General features: G+C 46.4%; 1 protein-coding gene across 3 annotated transcripts in view; it reads right to left on the reverse strand.

The window, feature by feature from the left end:
- Positions 1-143: 143 nt before the first annotated feature.
- The window catches only part of arhgap17b (Rho GTPase activating protein 17b), a 28651-nt gene continuing 14205 nt past the window's right edge, over positions 144-14589 (reverse strand). The window contains exons 7-20 of one of the 3 annotated variants that reach the window (XM_064316229.1): positions 14382-14499; positions 13741-13809; positions 12997-13078; positions 12583-12710; positions 10568-10679; positions 8957-9038; positions 8631-8711; positions 8389-8502; positions 7969-8060; positions 7462-7582; positions 6732-6844; positions 6106-6627; positions 5252-5275; positions 2754-2892 (exon numbers count right to left, since the gene is read on the reverse strand). In XM_064316229.1, coding sequence (XP_064172299.1) covers positions 5271-5275; positions 6106-6627; positions 6732-6844; positions 7462-7582; positions 7969-8060; positions 8389-8502; positions 8631-8711; positions 8957-9038; positions 10568-10679; positions 12583-12710; positions 12997-13078; positions 13741-13809; positions 14382-14499 — 1639 coding nt within the window. In that variant the 3' untranslated portion in view covers positions 2754-2892; positions 5252-5270. Of the gene's footprint in view, positions 2893-5251; positions 6628-6731; positions 6845-7461; positions 7583-7968; positions 8061-8388; positions 8503-8630; positions 8712-8956; positions 9039-10567; positions 10680-12582; positions 12711-12996; positions 13079-13740; positions 13810-14381; positions 14500-14589 lie in introns of all 3 variants that reach the window. The other 2 variants (XM_064316228.1, XR_010326883.1) reach the window with 2 other exon arrangements.

Here is a 14589-nt window from a genome sequence, read left to right on the forward strand (position 1 = left end):
GTGGTTGGGTTGACCTGGACTGATTAGATGGGACAGAGGATAGCAGGGTTCACAATTTAGCCCATTGTCAAGAACTGGCAGCTGCTACAGTAGGTTACTACCCCATTAAAATGGGTATAAAATCAAAGCAAATGCTAAAAAGCTTAAGTCAGTACATTGCTAAATCTTTACTGTTCATTAAATTTTATAACATTTTATATTACATTACATTTTATAGCAGAATCATATTAAAAGTATATTTGCTAAATTATAGTGATTGTATTTTTTTTAATAAAGTGAGAAGTACGTTATGAGCAACCTAAGCCTGCCCAGTAGAGCTTGACTACGTGTTGTGGATGAAGTTGCGTTTTTTGCCAGTTCAAATAGCTTTTACAGTTCTTTCTTCCCTGTTTACAGACAGAATAAAAACACTTTATTGATTACACAGTCAAAAAAAACACTGCTTCTGGATAAGGCAAGAATTTAAATTCAGAAAAACAATTTGTGTCTGGCAAGACATTAAACAGCGCAACATTTTTCCCCCTTACATTTTTTTATTTTGAGACGGGAGCATATAAACAAAAAATGTACACTTTATTTTCAAATGCATACATTTACTGTATGTTGAATAAAATGTTAGCTGAGATTCATATGCAGCATGGAAGATCGCACATCCAAAAGTTAACCTTCCCAAGCTATGCAGACAAAGGCAAGTTGGTGAATTTGGAAGTTCACTTAAACCACATGGAAAAGGCACAGACTTAAAAATATACTCACAAAACGGACGTGTTAAAAACAGCACACAATGTCATTTTTTAACACACATCCATGTCTAGTCAAAGACAACACATTTTGTGTAACTTTCAACACAGTCTGTGTTTAAAAGTCTCCCTTTGTAACATGTATATTTGTAACACAAATAGTAATTGACACAAAATGTGTTGAAAGTAACACAAAAGTATGTTGGATATTAACACATCCTTTTTTAGAGTGTATACGATTGTCGTCACAGTAACTAAATGCACAACCAATACAGCGCAGCCAGCACAGCGTGGTTGTGTGAAGTGTCGAGGATTTAGCCATCGGCACCACGCATTCTGCCGCACGGTAACAGTGTAGAGTGCACAACGGGACTGTGGATTTCCGAAAACGACCAGAGAAACAGCCTTTCGCTATGTTACTTTATGTCGAAGATAAAGCAGACATTCAGTCAAACCGATGTGGCATTTTGCCAATAACTTCTGAATGCAAAGAGGAAAAAATAAGTGAGCAAGTGACATTTTTTTGCACGTTGTTACAAATTTGACAGCTGATGAACGGGAAATGTTATCAGGAAAAGTTTTACTAGTATGTTTTCCATTACGTCTTACGATATTCCCCCCATGATTTCACCTACAATAGTAAGTTGTACTCGTGGGAGAGTGAAAGGAAGTTTGCACTCAGAACAGAAACAACCATGATAAAAACATACATTGTAGCTTCAAATGTAAGTTCAAACCAGTGGACCTTGTCATATAAAAATAACTAAAATGTTCCAAAATTATCTTTAGCAATAATGGTAATCATAATGACCCTTTCTGAGAGACGATTTCAAACAGTATTCCAAAATGAAAGATGTTTAACCAGTTGGTGCTTTTAATAAATAATGCAGGAGAGGAGAGAGATATGCACCTGAACGGAACACCTGATTGTCAGTTCTTTGATGTGACCGTACAGATATAAAAATAAATGATATTTTTAGTTCTATCTCTCTGAGTAAAGGAGACTTATTTTAATTTCAGTCCCCTGCTATATCCATGGGAACAGGCTGCAGTATTGGTTGGGAAGGAGATAAGTTAAGAGTCCTTAGAAATCCAAATGTAGCAGCCATATTTTTAGGGCTCTTTTCTAAGTAGATTGTAAAATAATTCCAAGGCAGTTACCTGTGGGTGCCCACAATCATATGATGCTGGAGTCACGTACGTCAATAACATGCTCATATTGCAGAAAGAATGCAGGTGAGTGTACAGGTGAGCGTAAAGACAGAGCGGAGGACCAGCATTCCCAGGCTCCTCTGAGCACCGGTACGGCACGCGGAAACTGAGATCCCGCAGTATCCCTGCTATGCCACACCAACAGCAATATGCTTTTTTAAAATTATTCTTTTTCAGTTTCATTCTAACCTTTTCTCTCCCAGGCTTACAGCAAATACATGTTCTTTAAATATCATTTATATAAAAGTTTTGAATGTTTCATTTTTTTTTAAAAAGAGGAAAGGATATTCCCATCACCAGAAACTCGATTAGAAGCACAGTGAATTTTAAAATGTTTTTTTTTTCTTTTCCCCCAAAAGCCTTCAGAGTTATCTGCTTTGGTCCTCAGCGGTCCTGGTGCGGTCAACTGGCCAGAGTTGACCGCACTGTGGAATGGTTTACAGTCACCGCCAGGCCAAGGGTTGATGTCCTCCAGTAACCCCAGTGGTCGCAGTGGCATGGGATGGTGGGTTTCGACAACAGGGGGAGTGGAATTCGGGTGAGACGGCTAGAGGCTGAGGTGAAGGAGGTGCGTTTAGGAAAGAGGGAGATATTGGCGGGGACAGTGAGTTGTTTGAGGATTTTTTGGGGTGGTTTTAGGGCTTGACTGGGTGGAAAAGCTGGACGGGGATGAAAAGGGTGTGCGTTTGAAAGAGTGTGGGGTAAAAGAGGGTGCGGTATTGGGACTTTGGGGTTTTAGGGTTTCCGTTCGTCCAGAGAGAGATGAGGGTTGGCACTGGGGGGCGCGTCCTGTCTCACAAGGCGGTGCTCTCTGAGTCAAACGCGGGGTCCAGAGGGGGAGAAAGCGTGGGTTCGGGGCCTGGGGTCCCCCTAGTCAGTGGCTCCACGGCGACCACCGGGACAAAGGCGCGGCTCAGCCCTTTAAAAGCCACGCCCGAATCTACACAAAGCAGGAAGGAGAGAGCCGTCAGACCTCAGTCACACACTTCCTGTTCCTGTCTGCCAGCCCACTGCTGCCTCAGCACATCGGCCTGTGAGTTCAGCTTTCAGCTTCCTCTACACCACTTGCATTTTTACCTCAATTTACCTCAACCTTAGGTTAACTAAGACAACCTTAGGTTAACTAAGACTGTCATTTGCTGTATGCGAGGAATCAAAGTAGGTCACAGCATAAAAGAACAGGTCAGTTCTCAGTTCACCTACCTGGACAAATAAAGGTAAAATACAACATAACAGACTTCCTGTTGGTCAGCCTGTTGTGTCGCTAAAAGGCTTATCCAGCACTTAACTAAGTCTTACATCCAACACTAATAAATTATCTTAATTTGCTCATTGTTATATAGTAACCTCCACCTTAAAACACACTCACAAGGTTACAGCACATAGCCTGGTTAGCTGGAAGCAGTTATGCCCAAACCAACAGGTATCACCCCACACACACGACCCTATCCTGGGGTGTTTGGAGCAGTCGCTTTCACGAAGGCAGGCACTTACAGCAGGTAATGAGGGCTAACGAAGCTAGCGAGGGCTACTGACAGCACCACATTTCTACGCTAACACATCTTAGCAATTTTAGCACCCAGGGTTAGCGCTGCCACGTACACCCCCACACCCACACATGCAGTTACATACACAGGCGAATACATCGTAAAGGATTCACTTTTTGGTATTATTTCAGTTTCAGTGCATGTTTTTGACTGTCATAGTCTGTTTTGTGTACAATGATGGATATTTACATATTCACAGAACTTTCTGATGAGCTGTTGACTTTAAAACGGCTGGTATTAGGGTTTCAGGGGATCTAAAATAAGAAAATAGACTTCAGTTGACTCCAAAGCACCGTGTACGGTGACATTATGCCTCCAGAGGTTGTACATGTGCATATTACTGGATTTTTCAACCAAAAAAAAATTCTTCATAAAAGAGTGGTCACTTGAACATTATAAACTGTAATGTCGCACCAGAAACCAATGTTACGAACCGAAATGGAGGACAGGCAGAATTGTGATCATTTGCTTCTAATTAAAATAATCAGCAGGCTGAAACTTGTCCCACACACTCAGTGAGTAAACATGAAGCCAGAGGGCAGCAAGCCAATAGCACGCCTCCTCTTTTTCACCATTGTCTTCCTGTCAGGTCAGACTGTAGTACTGTAATACTGAATATCATGTTCAAAACCAAACTACAGTCACAGAGATGCTATACTTCCTCAGTCAGTACATATGTCTCTGGTGTATATAAAAAATTATACCAGAAAAAAATATATATTTTTAAATATTTAAAAACTCTAAATGTGAAACCAAAGTCATGTGCACCTGTTGACATTTTGGAGCCACAGGAAGAAGGAAGGTTACTACGTTCAGACCTAGCCATGCGGCAACTAAAAAAGAGAACGCGTTCTGCCGCATACCCGTCATGCCTGAGCGATGTCGAACGCGGCGGTACAATCGACGCTTTCACGGGAGAGAGCAGAATGCCGTGGGGATGTGCGCAGGCACGGTGGGGCCTGCAAATGACTCCGCACAAACACACTCCTGACCAGGTTACCAACCGCAACGGGGTTCAGCTGAACTGAGCCGTAAAATCCACTAACTGCGTTTACTGCGCGCAAGGGATTGATTCCTCTTCCTGGTGGAGTGTAGCTTGTACGAGTGATTTGCGGTAGCTAGCAGGGGAGTGTGCTGCCGTCATGGTTTCGATCGGCGGTTCTCAAACTCGGTCCTGGAGTACCTGTGTGTATCCCGGTTTTCACTCCAACCTTAATTGTAATTCCTGAAGGACTGTTAGTTGGTTTTTTTTTTGTCTAATCAGGGATGTTTTACCCTCTTGATGGGGATTGGAAATGTGAAGGAGGAAAAAAATCTGATTATGCACAAAATTATGGAACTTCAAATTCTCAAGATCATTAAGAGATTGGTTGTAATGAAAACCTGCATACACAGTGGCTCTCCAGGACCAGGGTTGAAAACCACTGTATTAGTTAAAGATGAGGAGTGAGGGAATAGTGATGCTTCATTTTACCCCTGATGGGTGGAGCTTCCATCTGCTGTCAAGCAAAGGCATGTGACTCTACCCTGCTTTGAAGAACACTGATTGGTCAAGACTGCTAGGCAGGTGAGATGGCTCCACCCACTCTGGGTTTCATGCAGCTTCACTTTCCCGTTTGCTGTTTGAGTCGAGTGAGAACAACCATGAAACCAGCAGGTAAATGCCGAAAGCAGGCAAACCGCACTACAATGACAAATGTACAGAATAAAAGCTGAGAGTAGGAGGAGCAGATTGAATTGCTGTTTACAAACCTTTCACACAGAACGATCCTCAACCTGTGGAAGCATTACCACACAAAGCCATCAGTGCAGGAAATGAACAGGCTGCTGCGTTCATACAGGAGTTAACGCGCGATGACACGGGCTGCGTGAGAACTAACGTGGTCCGCAGAATGTTGAACGCGACAAGAACAGAACCGAAAGGTCAAAAATATATATGAGACTGGGACCCAAGGTAATGGGGTTAAACAAAGGGTGAGGCATGGGTGAGAAATGAGATGACAACATGAGACTAGGGAGAGACGGAGGGAGGCTGAGACAGAGACAGAGATTGTGTGATGCAGGGAGGCCGTGAGAGAAGGGTGAGATGAGCAGGACACTTGGATACAAGCTGAGAACATAGAGACTGTGGGAGCAGTGAGAGTGAATGAGATGGGGTTCATTCACACCTTGCATCTCTTCCTCGTGACCTTTCCTCACTCCTTAGCTTCACCCAATGGAGGACGCGAGGAAGAGGTGCAAGGATGAAATACAAGGATGGAGGAATCGAGGCACAGTATTGGGCAAATTCAACGTCCTCGCTCAGTCGAGCATCAATCTGAAGCGATGTCAATTACAGACATGGCAGATGTGGAGAGGTGGATTATTATAGAACAAGACTTTCTGCACTCTCGTTCCCTTGCTGAAGCATCCTCCGGGAGCCTCCTCGCTCTCCCAAGGAAGATTTAACGAGTTGGAACGCCCTTAAAGAGGGCGGACCTCGATCGATGTCTGGGTCAAGCGAGGACCGAGCAGACGTGGGAAAGAACCCGGGGTGAGACGCAGCGAGGGGTGGAGCACATGGAGACAGAAAAAGGGGGGGAGCCAGGTAAGGTCGGGTCTCTTACCGGTGAAGATTTTGAGGTCGTTGGCGCCGTCACCGGCGTGGGTGGGGGGCTGGGGGGGCGGAGGCACACCGGGGCGGTGCCGCGGTCTCGGCACAGGCTTTGGACGAGGCAGCGAGCCGGTTTGGAAAGAGAAGGGCAGGGCGTAGGGGTTCATTTCGGAGGGATCCGTCGGGGGTGGAGGGGTGTCCGGGGGGCTGGGGGTTCTGGGAGGGGACTGGTCCGCCCCTGACTCAGTCACCGCCGCCTGGCCGGAGCCCTTGAGCAGGGGAGGCGGGGCTATCTGGGGCGGCGGCTGCGGGGGCGGGTGGTTGGGCGCTTGGAGGGGCGTCAGGGTGCTGGAGTGGCGGCGGACGGCGCCCGGGTGCGGCGATCCGCTCTGACTGGACTGGGAGTGCCGGGAGGTCAGTTTGGGGTGTGGGTCCGCGGGCGTGGTCGCCCCGGACGACGTAGGCGCCTGAGGGCCAGGCTGCACTGGAGGGGGGTTGGCCGGTTTGGGCGGGGCAGGGGCAGGCTTCTTTGTACCTTCATAGTGGCAGATAACAAAGGAGGGTAAGGCTAAGCAAACAGCAAAGTACAGGATTCAATGCAATGCGGCTCCGATCGCGCGTTTCGTGTGCGGCCCTCACCTCTGCGCGCCATGTGGGGGCTGCCGCTGCGGGACCCGCCCGCTGGCATGCCAGCCGTGCCCGGACCCCCGTTCCGCTGAGATGGGGGTGTGGTGAAGTGGTCACGGTGGGTGCTGCAGAGTGAAATTTCACCGTCACTCAGTGCTGGTGTTCGATAAATGAAATGACTTAGAAATGTGTCTTGTGTTTACTCTGTGTTCTAATACTACATTTTGTCTAAAGATCTGAAACCATTCAGTGTGACAAATAGGCAATGATAGAGGAAATCAGGAAGGAGGCAGAATCCTTTTTCAAGGCACTGTAAATTGCTGGCATCCAAATTTAGAACAGTAGTGAAGCAGCGATGCCCAAGTAAATGTCACTCAATTATATAGGAAACAGGACCAGGTAATGCGTTATATCTTATACAGACGGGTTGTGACATTGGGTGCAGCAGCATCACACACTTCCTGGAGAGTGTTTTTTACAGCAGTGTCTGCTGGGAAAATGCAACAGTGTCTGTGTGTCTATTAGAGCATGATATGGGACATGCATCCAATTGATTAAGTAGACCAGCGGTAAGCAAAGGAGGCATAAGGATGGGCATAGACACAAGGAGATATTGTAGGGTCTGAGACACTGGGGAATGCATGGAGACCCTGGGAGAGAGGAGGCATTATCCACGTAACGCGTGATGCAGTATTTTGGTAAGGTAATCGGTTGGCAGAATGTCCCGTGGCATGATGGGTACCTGTCTTTCCGACTGTCGTTCTCCATGCTGCCAGGCCGCCGCCTCTCCAGGGTGCCCGAGTCATAGTCACCGCCAGCCACCGTCGGCAGGGCAAACATGCCCGACACGTTGAAGTCGATGTCTGTGTGGAGACAGGTGCCCATGTTCCTCACTGTGGCATTTGGTGGAACTACTCTGAGTGATTCCATCCAAATTCTGATTCTTCAGTGCAGTTACTCTGAGCTAAACTAAGATCTCATCACTTCGATGTCTAGTTAAGGCATAACATGAATTTTCAGTTACATGTAGAAAATGTAAAAACAAAAATTAATAAATTAAACTCTCGGGCATACCAAGCCTTTACCAAAACAAGCTTAAAAGAAGAAAGCTGTGCACTAGATGTCTTCACAGTCTTCAGTATCAAAGCTAATAGAAAGAAATTCCACCAATACAACAAGAGGGAGTAGTATTATGGGGGAGAGGTGTCTCTTGCTCTTCACAACTGATAACCGGAGAGAGAAAGAATACCTCCTGGGAAGAACCATTCAGCGTGCTGGATGATGGGCTCTATGATGGCGACTGCATGGACTGAGGTAGCAGCTGCTAACTCTGCTAGATTGCTGAGGAGAGAGAGAAAGTGCGAGAGGGATGAGGGGGAGAAGGGGGACATGCAAGGAAAGGGATCGTCAGAGAGTGAGAGAAACGAGTGAGAGAGACATCGAACTGGAAGATAACACAAGTGGTCAATTCTTTATATCCTACAAATGGTGTTTAAGTATTGAATCCTGCTTCTTGGTTGGATGTTACCAAGTATTAACCAATTACAGCACTGAAGCCTGTATACTTGATGTCCAACCAAACACTTTCCCTAGGTTTCTCTTTCTATTCTCTCCCCTCAGACATAATCGCTGCAGCCCCATCCCACGGTCTCTGCGGTGGCCATCTCACCCCTCGGCTTTGGCCCACAGCAGATTGGGCCCCAGGACGATGGCGATGTTACTGGGGGACATCTTGTTTACATCGCTGTCCTGGGCCAGCTTGGCCAGGAACTTCACCAGATACCTGCAGAGAAGGTAAAAGGGAAAGGGCTGTTACAGACTGCACGTGAACCTGGGGTGAGTGGGGGGGGGGGGGGGTGTGGGGTGGTTGGAGAGCAGTTACCCATGTTCCACTAGCTAGTGGGAGCTCACCTGAAGTTAGCCTTGTTGTTCTTTGGCAGTTTGTCGCAAGTCACCCACAGAGCCTGCATTCGTTTGTCGGGGTCCGACACACTGTGGAAAAGAGGAGAAATTAGCCTGGTCAGGCTCAACTGGGAGTCAAATTATGAAGTTTCTGCCTAACTGCAATATAACACCTATAATAATTATACTGAAATGTCTCTTGACACGAGTACTAAGTTGACGCATGAACATGTAGCTTTGAACATGTAGCCGCTGATCTCCTTAGAAGCCGATTTCAGACGGAGAATGTTGCATCCGTTTTTTTATTTTTATTCGGGCTGTTGATTTGGTCTTACCTTGCTGCCTGTGTCCAATCATCGTAGAGCTGGAAAGACATGAGGGGTTCAGGTAGCTCTCTCAGGTATGACTTCAGAGCGCCTGAGCAGGGTAAACAGGTAACAGATGAGAACCTGAGATTTCACTCTTAAAACTGCATATTTAACAACAGGTGCAACAATCCTTAAACTTGGAGAGAGACATTCTCCACTGTCACCATCTACCTGATCATACAAACCTATATGACACATTTAAACAAAGCCCTATAATATCAGAAAATTATCCATAAAACATTACAACTTAGCATTAAAGATAATGTTTAATGCAAAACATTGTAGATGAATAATGAGTATTTTGTGGATCGAGTGCTTTCGTAGTCAAATTGATGCTACAGTCACTGGTTGGGGGAGGGGGGGGGGGCTGTTTGACTAGATTCTTTAGACTGGCTGGTTTTCAGGTCTTTTGTTCTCACGTCATCTCTGCTTCTGGTCTCTATTATTCAGTCTACATGCCAATAGCCTGAATATGCATTTCCACAGTACTGTCATTGGTCCCCTCCTTAATGAATATTCAAAAGATATAGCAAATTGGAACGTTTCGTCTCCAACAGTAAAGAGCAAACAGTCTGTGTCAATGTTAAGGACATGAAGCTGAACATTTTTGTCCATCAAATCTGTGACTACTGAACACTGTTTGCAGAGAGCACTACTGAGCAAGGGTCCTTCCTGGTTGCACTAAGCAAGCTCCAACCACTTGTCACAAATTTATTGTAAAGTTACAAATTTGTTTAAATGCTTTCCCTGTTTTTGAATGCCAAATCGTATTTATCATCTTTTTTTATTTTATTTTAAATTTGGCTCTGTCTCCAGTCCCACCCAAATTTGGAATGTCCAGTTGGCAAACATGTACAAGCGTGCTCATGTGTGCCCTCTGCTGCCGACTTGGGAGAGTAAAGACGACTCGCGGTTCTCCTCTGAAAGATGCAGTGCCAGCCAGCTGCTTTTTTTCACACTGCAGCCACAAGCTGCGCACGAGCAGGGGACAGAGGAGGAGACCCAATCATACGTGTGCTCAGAGGGCAACCCCCGGGCGCCTGGATGGCCAACAGGGATCACTGAAGCAATGTGCACCCGCCAACTGATATATCACTTGGGTGACGCAAAGCTAATTGTGCGCTGCCCCCGCAGGGCTATCAGCCATTGGCGCAATCCATTCGGGCTCACACAGACCCGGATCTGAGGAAGACGCGTCATGTGCAGCTCATCAGTTCACCAGCAGGGGTCGTAAGTACACAATGAGACTGCGTCACCCCAGCTGACCCAAACCCTCCCTTCCACTGGTGTCACTTTCAGCAATTGTGTCTGTATGACTACAAAATTACTCATTCATTGATACCCACATTCTACCCCCACTTTATGAATGTTGCCAGAAGACTGTATAAATGTATAAATTGAATACTGAGGTCAGCAGATGTTGAAATATTAATGTTAACATAAGAAACAGATGAAGTGCTCTGACAGTGATTCTATGAGGCCTTCTTAAATAGACAGTTATCAAAGTGTAATGTGCAGTCAGACATCCAGACACTTTAGGAAACCTTTTCCGTCGGGTTGCAAGGAAACGGGCCGTACCAGCTACAGCGTGGGGGTCGGAGTAGAACTCCTCCAGCTGGGAGGTGGAGCAGTCCAGCGCCGCCTTCAGCTTCTTCAGCTTGGAGGCTCCCGCAGCGATTCGGAACAGCCCCTGTCACACAGACAGTAGGGTCAGAGCCGCACCCCTCTAACAATTCACCCCACAGCAGTGACAAGACAATCAGGCGACAGTAACCAGCTCAGGTTTATGGATTTCCATGCCAAAGGACTCAATTTCCATTGGCACCGGTATCGCCCTGGGTCACATTATGAATATTCAATTAGACACCTCAAATTTGAATGTCTGACTTCAACATTTGTATAATGAGTGGCTGATGTTGCAATAATATATTATGGGCGGCTTGCAGATTTGAACTGTGGGGAGAAAAGAACATCTGATCGATTTAAGTTGATTCAAGCAAGTCAGCATTGACATCATACGGTAGCTCCAGCTATAATGAGGTTCAGGAAACTTTGGTTTCACATGACCACATGAAAGGGGTCCTGGGACTGCCCTATGAGGGAGTCAAACCCAGGGAAAGTGCCTTGTGTCCAACTAAATCCTTTTTTATAAATAACCCACTGATTTTTCTTTTTCAGAAAGAATCTAAATGTAATTTCAGTTAAATGCTCATTGTGTGATAACTGGTATGACTGTGAGACAAAACATATCCTTTTTCATGAGAGAAAAAAAGGTTTTTGGTGCTCTTTAACCTCACTGGGTAAAACATCAGCCAGTCGCACTGAGTTCAGTAAGAGCGCTGCAGCGTGGCTAATCGAGATGCAGATCACACCTCATAACCAGACCTCGGCTGAGTAATACAGCAATACAGAAACCCCAGAGAGGGAAGCAGGTGCTTGGTGTCACTGGTACTGCAGCAATCTGAGGAGGCTGGCCTGCAGCCAATCAAAGCCTCGCCCTGGGCCGGTTTCAGAAAAGGAGAAGCGGTGGCCGTGCGGTCGCGCTGTGGCTCAGCGCTGGTTCAGGGTGACCGCAGAAACACACCTGCGTCTCTCGCTCTCGCACCTCGCTGTGGTGCCATGTGTCACCATGAGACGCTTCGGAAAGCACAGGGGAAACCACTTCCTGCTGCAGGCTGCAGACGATCTAGCGCAGGGTGCATCTGGAGCCTTTGAAGGGCCGGAGTGGCAGCCAGCCTTATTTTTGTAGCCTGCCGCTAAACCCCTCACTCAACTCACCCTGCTCTTCAGTCAGCACCTTGATTAGCTGGATAAGACATTACAGAACTGGGCTACAGCATCAACCAGCACCCATACCGGGCCTTTTCGGATGACACTCATCTGGTTTCTTTGGGTCCAAATTAGTTGTTGATTTTAAAGTTAAAATAAAACCCAGCATGCCCTGTAGCATTCTAAGGGCAAGAGAGAATACGACTGTCTTAGCGGTAGCTGAACTGTGCGATACAAGATGGCTCTTGCGTACGTGTTGTTGAGTTTGGGGAATATTCTTGTTTTTGAGATAAAAGCTTTCCCCTGGGCTTATTTACAAACACTCACTGCATCATCATTCTCTGAATATTTAAAATTCATTTCCAGTTCCAGTGAGATAGCTACGCTAAAGGATAAGCTAAAGCTAGCTGCTGATAGTTCAGAGAGAGAGAGAAGGCCTCATGGCCTGAGAAGGCAACAGTGTGATAAGGAGCCGTTTCTGCTCTCTGGGAGTGCTTATCCAGGCTGGCCAGTAAAACTGAACTTAACAGGAAAGGAAACTCTTCAAAACAGACCAGTGTGTGTGTGTATGCGTGGGTGTGTGGGTGTGCGGGTGTACAGTATGTGTGTGGGCAGGCATGTTTAACACATGCATGCTTGTGTTTATATCTGTTGGTATATACAGTCTTTTTCTGTGTTGCTTGCATGTGTGCGTATGGGATGTGTATGTGCTTAAGCAAGCCATATCCCCATGGTAACACCCTGTGCTCTCTCTTTTCAGTGTCAGGGGTAAACAGATGTTGCGGGGTCACCGGGGGGGGGGGAGGTCGTGACCCTGACGGTACCTCCTCCTTCATGCCGGTCTCCAGCAGCATCATGACGCAGGCCTCGATGGGCAGGGCGATCTCCCGGTTGCTGCGCTTCAGGTGCTCGTCCAGGTGAGTGCCAAACGCCGGCTTCTCCATCCAAGACTCTGCGCAGGGCGAAACTCGCCATTATGGATCCGCCTTGGGTAAGCGCCTGCCTCCACAACCGCGGTGGGAGGAGACTCTGTCCTACCTCAAAGTCTACAGCCAGCTTTGACAAACAGTGTCCTTTACAGCAAGTCTTGTGCAGGGCTAATATCTGCACTTGCTCAGTATGCTTAATTATGAAGGTGAATGATGATTTAAGCCCTATCTGAGCCTGTATTAAAAGTTAACATGGTAAAAAAAAGAGGAGAGAGGATTGGAGGACGGAGAAGAAGAGAGCAATCCTACCTTGCTGTGCTTTTATGTTGGGTAAGAGGCTCTCTAAAGTGGTGAGAGATCTCCTGTGGTAATCTGCCTGAGCCTCCAGTAACTGTGAGAGAGAGAGAGAGGGGGGGAGGGAGGGAGAGGGAGGGGGGGAGGGAGGGAGAGGGAGAGGGAGGGAGGGAGGGAGGGAGAGGGAGGGAGAGATAGAGAGAGAGAGGAGAGTTTATGTTAGTCTGCAGGGCAACAGCAGAGAGAATGGCCCTAAACTCATTCTGGGATGACAAGACTAACACAAGCCACCAAGGTCCTGTATTCAAGCTAACCTCAGTGCTCATCTCCTTGGCTTTCAGAAGCCAATTTAAGCAGTGTTTCACATGTTTTAATGTTGAATGATTATTATACAATTAAATCCAGCTTTGGCTGAGCATGTTTTGATAGAAACTGAAAAAGCAAAAAGTAAAATTCCTTTAGGCGTTTATGTAAACAAGTAAAATGCCTATGTAAGCCATAGAACCACGTAAAAGGCATATGTAAATCATGTAAACCAAGTAAAATGCCTATGTACATGTCTTAAGTTGAGGAAAAAACAAGCGTAGACGTGACTGGATGTAAACTTTCTCCCAGCACAGAAAAAAAAAGGAGCAGGATCAGGAAAACCGTAATTAATATCTAGCGCTGTATACAACTGCTGTCAGAGTTTCTAAATATTTACCAGACGCAGATTCCAGCACTGCTCTTGGCTGCTGGGCCTGGATGGGCTGTACTCACCGTAAGGAAATAGCCGGCGTACTCCCCCTCCTTAGAGAAGAAATTATACAGATCTGCAGACAGCTGGTCCTGCACAGGGGAGAAACAGTTTGGATCATGTTACACGTGCTATTGACTACCCAGATCCACAAAGGATTCCCTTCCTGGGGTTCTGGGGTATTATTTCAGTCTAGTGTACGTTTTTGATTGGCCCAGTCAGTTTTGTACGACGTGTGTACAACAAAGCAAACTTAGACATTTACAGGAGTTTCTGTTGACTTTACAATGGCTGGTATTACCACGGGGCTCATGGTCCAAAGCAGGAAAACACACTTCCGTTGACTCAGAAGCACCTTGTACAGCGACATTATGCCTCCATAGGTTGTACATGTGTATAATACCACTTTTCACAATGCTTCATAAATTAATGTGGCACCTCTCCGTAACCTCTCTGTCAGGAAACAGAGGACGAGCGGAACACAAGAAAAATAGTGAATTAGTAGGCCAGTGATCAGCGCCCCCCCCCCGCGCATACACACCCACGCACACTCACGCACGCAAATACCTTACAGACAGACAGACAAATAGACAGACAGGAGATACGTTCTTGCAGACAGACAGACAGGAGACACCCTTTTGCAGACAGACAGACAGGAGCACACCTTGCATATCTCCACTTTGTTCAAGGCATCATCCATCTCCTCCTTCAGAGCGTCCACCTTGGCAGTCAGAGCCGGGTTAGTTCCTGACGAGATCGCTGACTTGGATATCTGAAAATACCTGGAGCCCGTACCACATGCATGTATGTTTATTTAAATGAATATTCTTCTGAGTAATTTTCATTCAGAGAGAAATTTCATTGAAAATATA

Source organism: Anguilla rostrata, chromosome 17, assembly GCF_018555375.3.
Source record: "Anguilla rostrata isolate EN2019 chromosome 17, ASM1855537v3, whole genome shotgun sequence".
Lineage (NCBI taxonomy): Eukaryota > Metazoa > Chordata > Actinopteri > Anguilliformes > Anguillidae > Anguilla > Anguilla rostrata.